Source organism: Mandrillus leucophaeus, unplaced genomic scaffold, assembly GCF_000951045.1.
Source record: "Mandrillus leucophaeus isolate KB7577 unplaced genomic scaffold, Mleu.le_1.0 Scaffold168, whole genome shotgun sequence".
NCBI classification, from domain to species: Eukaryota; Metazoa; Chordata; class Mammalia; order Primates; family Cercopithecidae; genus Mandrillus; species Mandrillus leucophaeus.
This window is the reverse complement of record NW_012101676.1, coordinates 590274-603137: the sequence shown is the minus strand read 5'-3', so window position 1 is coordinate 603137 and position 12864 is coordinate 590274. Positions and strand designations below refer to the sequence as shown.

Below are 12864 nucleotides of genomic sequence, written 5' to 3'. Positions count from 1 at the left end.
TCCTGCCTCAGCCTCCTGAGTAGCTGTGACTACAGGCACCCGCCAACATGCCCAGCTAGTTTTTTGTATTTTTAGTAGAGACGGGGTTTCACTGTGTTAGTCAGGATGGTTTCGATGTCCAGACCTTGTGATCCACCCACCTCAGCCTCCCAAAGTGCTGGGATTACAGGCGTGAGCCACTGCCCCGGCCCGAAGATTATCATTTTTAAAGCATCAGGGACGCTTCCTACCTCCTCAGGTTGTTGCACTGTGGCTGTATAATTTAATGTAAAGTGAATACTCAGAATATCAGACCCAAAAATAAAGACAGTGAAGTAAAAATAATTTTTGACTTTTACTTGGTTTTCTTTGATCTTAATTATAATAATAACAGGTTCAATAAATAAATGAATTACTTGAAGCAGTGGCTTAAGATACTCATAGAAGATGCCATTTGTTAACAAAGTGACAAAAAGTTCCAAATGTTGTTTAAGTTTGGTGTTTGTAATTGGAGAATTTGTTGACTGTCCTTTTTAGTTTGTCATTTAGTTAGGATTTACTGAGCTGATTAACCAAATTTTACTAATAATTTAGGAATCTTAAGGGAAATTTTTTTACTCAAAGATCTGCTAAAGTAGAAGTATAATAAATTATGTTGAAGGTTACCTTTGGATTTATACTTCATTCAAAAGTTTTTAGTTTCTATGGGTAAGTGAGAATCATGTAATTTTGTGTAGTTGATATGGAAGGTTACAAAGGTAATTTAGGCTGGGCACAGTGGCTTATGCCTGTAATCCCTTTAGGAGGCAGGGGTGGATCACTTGAGCTCAGTTTGAGAGCAGCCTGGGTAACATGGCAAAATCCTGTCTCTTAAAAAATACAAAAATTAGCAGGTTGTGGTAGTGTGTGCCCGTGGTCCCAGCTCCTAGGGAGACGGAGGTGGGACAATTACCTGAGCCTGGGAAGTTGAGGCTGCAGTGAGCTGTGATTGCACTACTGTACTCCAGCCTGGCGGTTGAAGTGAGACCCTGTCTCAAAAAAAAAAAAAAAAAAAAAGATAATTTAAAGTAAAAATTAAAGAAGAAGGCTTGTAGCATCCTGGTAATATAAACATTTTATTTTGATTATTTTCAAATTTTTAAAAAAGTTAATTGATAGTGACTTTTTTTTATGAATTGTTTATTTTTAAAATACTGGACAAGTATATTTTTATGGGAAGTAGATTGAAGTAAATCAGAGGCAAGGATGAGAGGATGAGAACTGCATTTAATGTGTCTGAAGGGTTAAAGTCAGAGTATGTGTTAAAGAAGAGGAAGTAGGAAATAAAGGATGGTTGGAAGACTGGCTGTTGGTGAGACTGGGTGCTTTTGAGAGACTATGAAAATGGTATTTTCTTCAGGAAACACAGGAACCCTTATATCCTGCCCTTGATTAATTTTCTTTTCCTTAAATTTCCTGAAGGGGAATGTAAGTACAGTTCAGGAATCAGCAAAGCCAAATAACATTTTATTTCTACCGAGATGTTGATTCCAAATGGTAGTGCAAGTTGGACTTGTTGAGCACCCCCATTTGCTTAGATTAGCTCCAGTCTGCGTCTCAGACTTGACGTCAGCTCTCCAGTGAGATGAAAAATCCTTTTCATTTGGGCAGATGGAAATGGCACCAAAGAGAGTGCCCCCTGCTTGTAGAAAATATGGCCTTTTTTATCCTGAGGCTTTATTAGGTAGGGTGGGAGGAAAGGAGAAACACAGGGGGGTAGGGGGAGAAAGAGAGATGTAAATCTCAATTCTAAGCTACCAGGAAAAAAGAAACAGAAGAAAGGCCCCATGCTTGTATACTTGATCTTTCAACTCGGCATTGTGATACCACTCATAAAAACTGTAGCCAATAAGATGTCCATAAAATTGACTAACATGACCAGTACTCCTCATTCTAGGAGAGGAAGGAGATTTGCTATTCTGGGTAGTGTGAAGTGGGGAGATTTGAGGTAAGAGTCCTTTCATCCCTACCTAGATGTCAACAGTTGGGATAAAATGAATTATAGAGGCGCTTGAGTACCAAACAGGAATTTAAACTTATTTTTTCCCCCAATTCTTACTCTGTGTTGAATGTGAAATTTGAACTCATTTTAGGAATTGGAGAATGATGCAGCTTTTCAGCAAGCTGTGAGGACTAGTCATGGCAGAAGACCTCCAGTAAGTGAAAAAACATTTTTTTTTTATTGTGGTAAAAAACACATAACATGAAATTTACCAAAGTAACCATTTTTACCTGTATATTCCTGTAGTGTTAAAGATTATAACCATCATTAGCTTTAGATGGTAGTGAAAGAGATCTTCAGAAGTTTTTCATCTTGTATATCTGAAACTCTGTATCTATTAAACAAAAACTTCCCATTTTCTCCTACTTCCAAAGCCCCTGTAACTACCATTCTACTTTCTATTTCTATGAATTTGACTAATTTAGATACCTTACATAAATGGAGTCTCAGAGTATTTGTCTTTTTGTGACTGGCTTATTCACTTAGTATAATGTTCTCAAGGTTCATCCATGTTGTAGCATGTGACAGAAACTCCTTCCTTTTTAAGTCTGAATAGTATTCCATTGTATGTTTATACCACATTTTGTTTATCCATTCATCTGTCAATGAACACTTGTCCATTTTTGTTATTCAGTTGTAGGAGTTCTCTATATATTCTGGATATTAATGTCTTATCAGATGTACGATTTGCAAATATTTTCTTTCATTTTGTAGATTGCTTTTAACACTGATGTGTCCTTTGATACACCAAAGTTTTTTAGTTTGATATAGTGCCAGTTGTCCATCTTTACTTTTGTTGCTTGTGCTTTTGGTGTCATATTCAAGAGATCATTGCCAAGAATAATGTCATGAGGCTTTTCCCCTATGTTTTCTTCTAGCATTTTTGTAGTTTTAGGTCTTACATTTAGATCTTTAACCCATTTTTTGTTAATTTTTATATATGGTATAAGATAAAGATCCAACTTCATTCTTTTGCATATGGATATTTAGTTCTCCCAACACTATTTGCTGTGCAGACTGTCCCTTCCCTATTGAATGGTCGTGGCACCATCGTTGAAGATCATTTGACCATATATGTAAGGGTTTGTTTCCGGGCTTTCTATGCTGCTCTATTGGTCTGTTTATCTGTCTTTATGGCAGTAACCACACTGTTTTGATTACTGTAGCTTTGTAATATGTTTTAAAATCAGGAAATGTAAACCTTCAAACTTTGTTCTTTTTTTTCACAACTGTTTTAGCTACTTGGGGTCCCTTGGTATTCCATATTAATTTTAGGATGAATCTCTATTTCTGTAAAAAAAAGTCATTGGGATGATAAGGATTTGATAAGATATTGAATTAACTGGGTTGTATGGACATCTTAACAATATTAAGTCTTTCAGTCTATGAACCCATGAACACAGGATGCCTTTCCATTTGTTTATATGTTCTTTAATTCATCAATGTTTTGTAGTTTTCAGTGTATCTAGTAAGTGAATTTTAAAGTATTTGAGATCAAAGGATTTCTTATGTTATTGAAAATGTAAACATTATTTTTATTAGGCATCAGAATATTGTTTACCTAAAACATTCATTGTTTTAAAAATATTTGCTTTTCTAATTTTTAAAGTAGCATAAATATTGATCCTTCAAAACATTGGGGCTTAATTTACAGATTACCCTTCCTTGTATTAATATTAATTCTCTATGAATTGATTTTCTACCAGTACATGAATTGCTGGAGTAGTTTTTTTCAGTATTAGTATTAAGGTTTTTGTATATGTCGTACAAAGCATAGACATCTGCCTTTCACAGTGCATGAAATCTGCCAAGCTTTGTTTGTAGTTGAAAATAAACAAGGTTGACACTAAGTAGTGAAGCAGAAAAAGTTATATCCCTGATGTTCTATGTCTAATATTCCTTTTTTGAATGCTGCTCCTCCCTATCCATCTAATACTATATAGCAGTGGCTTTCAGCTGGGGGCACTTGTGCCCCCCCACCAGGGACATTTGGCAATGCTTAGAGAGATATTTTAGGTTGTCACAACTTGAGTGGGTGCTACTGGCACCTAGTGGGTAGCAGCCAGAGATGCTGCTAACCATTCTACAATGCATAGGCCAGCCCCTGGTAATAAAGAGATATCCAGCCCAAACTCCTCTGCTTTAGATGAAGTGTCCTTCTGCTATTATCTTCCCTCACTTTGTCACGTTCTCCCTTCCTCCCTGTCCTACGTACTTATTTAGCAAAAATAAATCATTGTGAATACCTCGCCCATCTCATATAGGGTAAATGCATTTAGTGTGGTTCCTTGCAATGACTTTGGCTAAACCACTGCACAGGTAGAGGACACAGTCAGTCCTCCATAAGACTGCTCCCACTTCTGACACCAACTGCAAGTTCATGGTTCCCAGAACCATCCTCAGGCTTGATAATTCCCTGGAAAGACTCAACGAACTCACTGAAATCTCCTATACTTACAGTTTAATCATGGGAAGGATACAAATTAAAATCCACCAAGGGAAGAGATGCATAGAGCAGGGCCTAGGAGTGGTCCAAACAGAGAGCTTCCGATTATCCTCTCCCTGTGGAGCAAGACATGGCAGTGCCTTTTCCTAACCACAGTGTGACAGTAATTGAAGAGTATTGCCAACCGGGGAATCCTACCCTGGACTTTGGCATTCAGATTTTTTACTAAGGCTTGATCACATACCGCCCACCAGGCCAACCTTTAGTCTCTAGCCCCAGAGGTTCGGGCTAATAACTCCAGAAGCTGATGTGTCCCAAAGCTCCCATTGTGAATCACATTGATAGACTGACCAGTGGCCAAAACCAGGGCAAACAAAGACACTCCTGTCAGGCAGAGCATTTCAGGGGTGTAGAAATCATCTCTTAGGAGCCAACAACAAAGGCCACACCTCTCTTTGAGTAAAGTTAATTCACTACACATTCTAAAACCCATATTTTATTTATTTATTTAATTTTTTTACAACTCATATTTTAATTTTGAAGTTACCTTCATTATGGGAAGAAAAACCATAGGCTCTGGGTCTTTCCACTAGGCTAGTGATTAGACTGTAAGCTTTTCAAAGAGGCAGATTATTTTATTCATCATTCTTTTCCTTGTCTACTTAAGTGTTCCATACATCTTTATTGACTAACTTAGTAAATCAGTGAACTTTGTCTTCAATTAAGTGATTTCAGGGATCACATAGCAGATGAAAATTTTGCCAGGTGGCCCTTCCAAAGATCTTTAGAAATTACTTTGGAGATACTTATTTTATAGATGAGGAAACTGAAGCCTAGAAAAGCCAAGGCCTCACAGCTGTCTGTAACTGGGATAGAGTGTGGGTCATTTAATCTTCTGTTGAGTGATATTTTCATCACATCCTACTTACTATATTAAATGGGAAAAAGTTTTACGCTTTTCATATGAAAAATCTTACAGGTTCACTAAAGAGGACAAAATTCTAGATTGCTCCTAAGGAGCTTACAATCTTCAGAAGGAAAATTAAATGGACACACTTAGATATTACAAGGCATGAAGTAATAAATTATAATAAAAGAGTAAAAATTGCTATGAAATTTCAAAGAGAGGTCATTTGCCACTAGTTGGGAAAATCAGAAGAGGTTGCTTAGAAGATAAATTAAGAGTTGATTATTACGGGATATGTAGAACTGAGATTGACCTTGAGATACAGGAGAAAAGGGCATTGCAGGTAAGAGTACAAGGTGAATGAGGGAAGCGAGTGTAGGAGCTGCCCAATGCTGACAACAAAACTCAAAAACGAGATTTAGTCGTTAGGTAGTAGTTAAAAAAATAATGGTCTTCCCCTCAGTTTGTTCTCATGGAAGAAGTTGCGGAGACCCATATGCTTCCTTTTCAGTTTTTTCTAAGACCTGGAGCCAACCTTATCAAGCATGAGTTTAAGCCCTGAAACATGTATACAATTAAAATACCTTTCGATGTCTAAAGTTCACCTAACAACTTTATATCTTATCACCTGTAATTCAGGCATTTGTTTTCCTACAGAATTAACATATATGTATGTTTTTTACCATATTTTGCCTCTAATTACATTATCATATGATTCAGTTCAAAATATTTTCTAATTTCCATGGGTATTTCTTCTTTGACCTGTAGGTTTTTTAGAAGTATATTTCTTAATTTCCGAACATATTAAATTTTTCTAGTTATCTCTGTGTTACTGATTTCTAGTTTTATTTTTAGATAGGGAATATAATCTGTATGCTTTCAATGTTTTGAAATTTGTTAATGTCCCAAATGCATTCTTAAAGAATATATGTTCCACGATGGGTACAGTGTAATATGTCAATTGGGTAAAGTGTGTTAATGGTTTTGTTCAGATGTTCAATATTTTTACTGTTTTTTGTTTGCCTACTGTAGTTGTTGTCTTTGTTTTCTTTTCTTTTTTCTTTTTCCTTTCCTTCTTTTCTTTTCTTTTTTCTTTTCGTTTCGTTTCTTTTCTTTCACCAAGTCTCACTCTCTTTCCCAGGCTGGAGTGCAGCGGTGTGATCTTGGCTCACTGCAACCTCCACTTCCTGGGTTCAAGCAATTCTCGTGCCTCAGCCTCCTGAGTAGCTGAGACTACAGGCTTGAGCCACCTCACCTGGCTCATTTTTATATTTTTAGTAAAGACAGGGTTTCACCATGTTAGTCAGGTTGGTCTCGAATTCCTGACCTCAGGTGATCCACCCACCTCAGTCTCCCAAAGTGCTGGGATTACAGGAGCGAGCCACTGCGCCTGGCCTACTGATTCTATTTTTAATGAGAAAGTGTGATCAATTCTTGCACTGTGGTTGTGGGTTTGTATTTTTTTAGGTTTTTGCTTTATATATGTGGAGCAAAGATATTTAGATTGCTATATTTTCATAGTAACTGAGCCTTTTATTGTTATGAAGTATGCTTCTATCTCTAGTAATGCCTTTTGTCTGTTTGTAAGATATTAATATGTTGTTATAGCTATACAAGCTCTTTGTCTAGCATTTTTATTGTATATCTTTCCTGTCTTTTTACTTCCAACTTTTCCATATCAATTTATTTAAAATGTAATTCTTATTAGCAGCATGTGATTGGTTTTTGTTTTTTTAATAGTCTGACAATCTTATTTTAGTTAAGTATTTATTCCACTTACATTTAATGAAGTTACTGATTTACTTTAACATTTACTATGTCACTGTTTGCTTTTGTTTTTTCCTGGCTCTTGTATATTTCATTTTCTCTCCTTACTTGCTTTCTTTTTTGCTTGTTTTTTATTATGCCATTTCCTTTTTCTGTTATCTTAGTAGTTTACATTCTCTGACTATTCTTTTAGTGCTTCCCTAAATATTATGATACTCATCTTTAACTTTTTAAAGTCTAGTATAAATTAATAGTTTCACTACTGCCTGGACAGTGCCAGGATTTTACATTATTTTTATTTTTTCAGTTCTAGAATTTCTATGTACTCCTTTTTTATAGTTTTTAGTTCATTTTCAGTTGCTGATATTACTAATCTTTTAATTCATTGATCATGTTAAGCATAGTTATGTTAAAGTCTATGTCTGATATGTCCATTATATGTATCCACTTCTGAGTTTCTTTCTATTCTTTTGTTTATCTTGGCTTTTGGTTAGGTAGTCTTGCCTCTTATATGTCTAGTTGGTTTTAATTGTGAGACATTATAAATGAAAAATTTTAGAGATACTTCATGGCTCTGTGTCTGCACTACTCAGTATGAGAGGCAATAGCCACATGAAACTATTTACATTTAAATTATTTAAAACTAAAATAAATTCTCATTGTACTGCTTACATTTCATATGTTCATCAGCCTTGTGTGGCCACTGGGTGTCTTATCAGCAAGGGCAGCTATAGAACTTTTCCATCACTACAGAAAGTTTATTGGATAGAACAGTGCTAGAGGATCTTTCACTGGAGAGAATTTACTTTTACTTAGTACTAGCAGCAGTAGAAATCCGTGATCACCTTAATCCAGTCGGGTTTGAGATGATTGTGAATTGGATGTCAACCCTTATGAGGGCTAGTATACTATTATTTACCTTTTAGTCTTAGGGTGTAGCCTTTTGAGATCACAGTCTAAAGTCCAGAGGATTACCAGGTCTGTGTTATTGGCAGGCCCTCATCTCTAGTATTTATCCCCTCAGGCTGTGAGTCTCAAAAGCTTTGCCCAGTGTCTCAGATTTGCCATTGGAATTAACAGATGCCTCTAGAAGGAAAGCAGGCCTAAATGCAGGCTCACCTCTCTAGCCTTCCCGTCTCTTCTTTATTTTCAGACCTTGTAATTCTTCACTGTCTTGATGGTTCTCTAATATATTCACACATTAAAAAAAAAATATTTTGACCCCATGTATATTTTTTAATAGTTCTTAGTGAGAAGGTTTTAAAAAACAGTCCATCATAGCCAAAAGTAGAATTCCTCCGTGAGTGATATTTAATAAATATTTCTAACAATTCTGCTTAACAACTAACATTTTTAGTATACTTTCACTGATGTGCTCCTATTTGATTCTGACTACAATTTTGTGATCCGTATACTTTGTATTCTTATTTAAAAGATGAGAAAACTGTAGGTTCAAAGAGATTAAATAAAGGTAGTTGTTATAGAGATAGCTGAGATTCAAACTCAAGTTCTCAGACCCCAGATCTTGTGTCTACTGTTTGGCCTAGTGGCTAGCAGTAGTAATTATGCAGTAAAGTGTTTAATTCGTGATGGTTGCAAGCATGAAAACAAATCTTTCTTACTGGCACCTCAGATCATTCAAAAGTCCACTTTCTCTTTTAAAATGAATTCCAGAATGAGTCTCCTTCCCATATACTTAAAATACCTGAGCTCCCTAATATTTAAGATAATTTAAAATAAATCATTCTAAGTATTATAGAAATATTTCTTTATTGTTGAGTCTATATTTTCTATTTCTTTTCCAGTTTTCTATTATATAGCTCAGTCTGAATCCTGTTAACTATGTTCTTTTTCCTCCCCAAGATAACTGCTAAAATATCAAGCACGGCAGTTACTAGACCTATAGCTACTGGATATGGGGTAGGTTTTTGTAAGCTGAAAATATTAAGATGCTTTTTCTCATACGATAGTTCACTTTAGGCAGTTCTGAATAATTTTATTATATTTTAGGTCATAACCCAGATATATTTTCCATTTTGGATACTTACGAACATTATCCAAGTCTAGTTTGATTAATAAATTTGAATATTCTAGTCATTTTGATTTGTAAGTATTGGAAAATATTTTATTACCTTTTTCCATTTGTAAACCCTGTGTTCGTTGACTTCCTTTCATTTTCCACATGATACAACCAAGTCTCGTGTATTCCATTCATGTATTTTATGTGAAGTTAAATTTTATATAAATGTAATAGTGTGTATAATTGGGAAACATTTACTAATCAACAAATATAAAATTTAAGAAAAGTGTTTCAGAAGTGTATATTTGGGTCTTATATTAGAAGCCTTTGGAGGAAAGATATATCAAACTCTATAAAAGTAATAAACTTTTTAATGTTGCCCAAATTACCTGTAACTTGGATGTTTTAGCTTATATGAAATAACAGAGGAATGAGAAAAATGGAAAAATTAGGTGGAATAGCTTTTCTTAGTCAAAAAAATGTCTTCAGAACCTAGAGGTCCAGGGCACTTACTTTCATAATGTTCCTTTATATGAGTGAAGAAAGTAGCCTTCTACGTAATATAACTGTGTGTCATATGAAACGTGCTTTTATTAGTTAGCCTGAGTGTATATTACTCATAAATTTGATTTTTGGGGGTGTTTCAGAATAAGAGCAAACTTTCTCCATGAAGGGCTAGATATTTTAGGCTTTGCAGATCATATGGTCTCTGTTGTTGCTATCCAACTCTGCATTTGTATAGCAAAAGCAGCCATGGGCAGTGTGCAAAGGAATGGGGCATTGCTATGTTCCAGTAAAACTTTATTTACAAAGGCTATGTGTTGTAGTTTGCTGCTCCCTGTTTTATAGTTTTACCCTATACCCTCAGGAGGTAAAAGTAATAAATTACATTTGTTTATTTGCCGATAGAATGAAGAAAACTTCTATAACTTGGTTTAAAAATTTAAGGTAGATATTTTTAGGAATCTTTTTAACTTAACTTTTCTGTTTACTAGTCCAAGACATCTCTGGCATCATCAATAGGAAGACCAATGACAGGGGCTATTCAGGTATCTCTATTTGCATGCTTGTTCATTTTGTGCCTTTTTTGTGACTTGAAATTTACTACCAAAGTTTTTTTACTTTATTATGTTATTTTAAAATGTTAAGATATTACTTACATAGTGACCCAGATTCTTTAAATTGTGGGCTAAAGTCTAGACTGTTGTAAATCTTGGAAGGTAAGGTCTCTTTAGATTTATTTACTCAGGTATCAAATGAATCCCCATTGGTGAGTGGGCATAGAACTGATCATTGCTTATATGGTGTATTCTGGGGCCCGTTTTTCCTGTGCTACCATTTACAACAATTTCTGTGGTTTCTCTCATAGGCATGTAAGAAACCAACCAAAAGTAAGAGAGTAGCTGGCTAACAAGCTGATTAATTTTTTTTTAGAACTATAGGCCAGTTAGATCCAAGAATTAAAATTCTAAAGGGGAGAGAGGACAGGATTGATACATGAGGAGGTAGAAGTAAGGAGTAAATGTATAGTGATTAAAAGTTAGCATTTTAAAAATGGGTCTATATTAAGCTGTGTGTAATGTGCAGAACTGTACATAGGAGATCTTATTTAAGAATGAATGATTCCCATTCTCTTTAAAGGATGGAGTTACTAGACCCATGACAGCAGTGAGAGCAGCTGGTTTTACCAAAGCAGCTTTGAGAGGTTTGTTACACTATCTCTACTAATAATCTTTTTTGGATCTTTTACTCTTTTGTCATTTTGTGATATAAATATTAATGCCATTTTAAATAAAATCTAATGATGCCATTGATTATAAGATGCACCGATATTTTAGGTACCATTAAGAAAGGAAAGGGATAATGAAAACCTTCTACATATCTGTTGGGGTGGTAATTAAACCATGGTGTAATTTGTCAAAATGTATTGAAATAATATGTAGAAAGTTAAATGATAATTTAAAAATAAAATTATAACAAAAATTAATGTTTAGTATGCCAATAAGGAAAATTAAAAAGCCAATACCAGGTTATAAGACATGTGACTGATAATTTAGAGTTGATAATAGGGATAGATCACTGTGGAAGAGAAAGTTAATGCTGAGAATATCTTATTTTTGTTTTTAAGTTTAATACATGTGTTATTTACATAGCTTTATGTATGTTAAAAATCTTACCAATTTCCCAGTATGTTTATATAGATACAATGTTATGTCCATTTAATAAATAGGTAATTGAAACCATTTAATAAAGAGGTAAATGAAATATCTTATGCAGAGTTTTATATTTTCATATTTTTTTCAATTTTACTGGGTTACAAATAGAATATTAACTTTTGAATTGTGTCTCAGGCTCTGCATTTGACCCTCTTGGTCAGTCAAGGGGCCCTGCTCCCCCTTTGGAAGCCAAGAAAAAAGATAGGTATGCAAGTCCTTATGTTGTTGTTTGTTGTGGTTGCTGCATATTTTTAATTTTTATTTTCCAAATACATAATTTTTTTTTTTTTTTTTTTTTTTTTTTTAAGATAATTTCTCACTCTGTTGGCCCAGGCTGGAGTTGCAGTGATGCGATCTTGGCTCACTGCAAACTTCACCTCCCAGGTTCAAGTGATTCTCCTGCCTCAGCCTCCTGAGTAGCTGGGATTACAGGTGCCCACGACTATGTCCAGATAATTTTTGTATTTTTGGTAGAGATGAGGTTTTGCCATGTTGACCAGGCTGGTCTCAAACTCCCAATCTCAAATGATCTGCCGACCTCAGCCTCCCAAAGTGTTGGCCTTACAAGCGTGAACCACCGCACCAGCCCAAATACGTAATTCTTAGAAAGTTTGTGTCAGCAGAGTAGTAAACAAAAAACCATCCCTAGTTGCCAGAACTAACAAAATTAAGAATAGCCATATGTATTCTGTGCAGTTTTATTGTGATGTTATTTGACTTGAAGATATGGTCTGATTTTTTTATCCGGGCCAGTATTGAGTCTCTTGACAGCCAAATGGGGTTGTAAATGTTATAAAATAGGATTATTTTGAGAGGACATTTCAAGGGAAAAAATTAAGAGAACACATGAAATTAATTTGTCATATTATTGGAAAATTTAATTTTTTATAGAACAAACTTAATTTTGTGCTAGCAGCTAGACAGTAGCCAAAAAGGTATGATATACATTTAATTATGTACATCTGGTATCTAAGAACCTTAATGTATACATTTTACAAATAGTAATAAAAGCTAACATTAACTGAGTCCTTGCTGTGTGCCAGGCACCTTTCCAAGTACCTTCCCTATGAAAACAGAGCTATTACTCTCACTAGTTCATAAAGAGGGGAACTGAAGCCCAACTGTCTTAACTTTCTAAGGCTAATAAGTGACAAGGCTGAGATTCAAACCCAGTTTTTCTAGTTCCAGAGCACAAGCTGGAACTAGAAATTAATCACTATACTGTTTTGCTTCTATAGAATATATCTTTTTAAATTGTAATTCTTTTTTTTTTGTTTCTTTTTTTTAAATTTAAATTGTAATTCTTAAACCCAATATTTAGGCTTTTGTGTAAATTACATAATTTCCATTTTTGACTAACAAGGAACCTCTATAGAAAATCACTTTATCTTCATTAATGACAGCATATTTGCTAATAAAAGCATTTTTTATTTAAATATTTTGTCATTTATGGTCCTTTCAGCTGCTAATAACAGAAAACATGGTTTT

At 34.7% G+C, this 12864-nt stretch overlaps 1 protein-coding gene across 2 annotated transcripts in view; it reads left to right on the top strand.

Moving 5' to 3' along the window:
* The window catches only part of IFT88 (intraflagellar transport 88), a 116787-nt gene that overhangs the window by 9487 nt on the left and 94436 nt on the right, over positions 1–12864 (top strand). Inside the window, exons 3-7 of one of the 2 annotated variants that reach the window (XM_011976522.1) lie at positions 2112–2174; positions 9004–9060; positions 10156–10209; positions 10802–10865; positions 11512–11581. In XM_011976522.1, the coding sequence (XP_011831912.1) occupies positions 2112–2174; positions 9004–9060; positions 10156–10209; positions 10802–10865; positions 11512–11581 (308 nt within the window). The remainder of the gene's footprint in view (positions 1–2111; positions 2175–9003; positions 9061–10155; positions 10210–10801; positions 10866–11511; positions 11582–12864) is intronic. The other variant, XM_011976523.1, reaches the window with a different exon arrangement.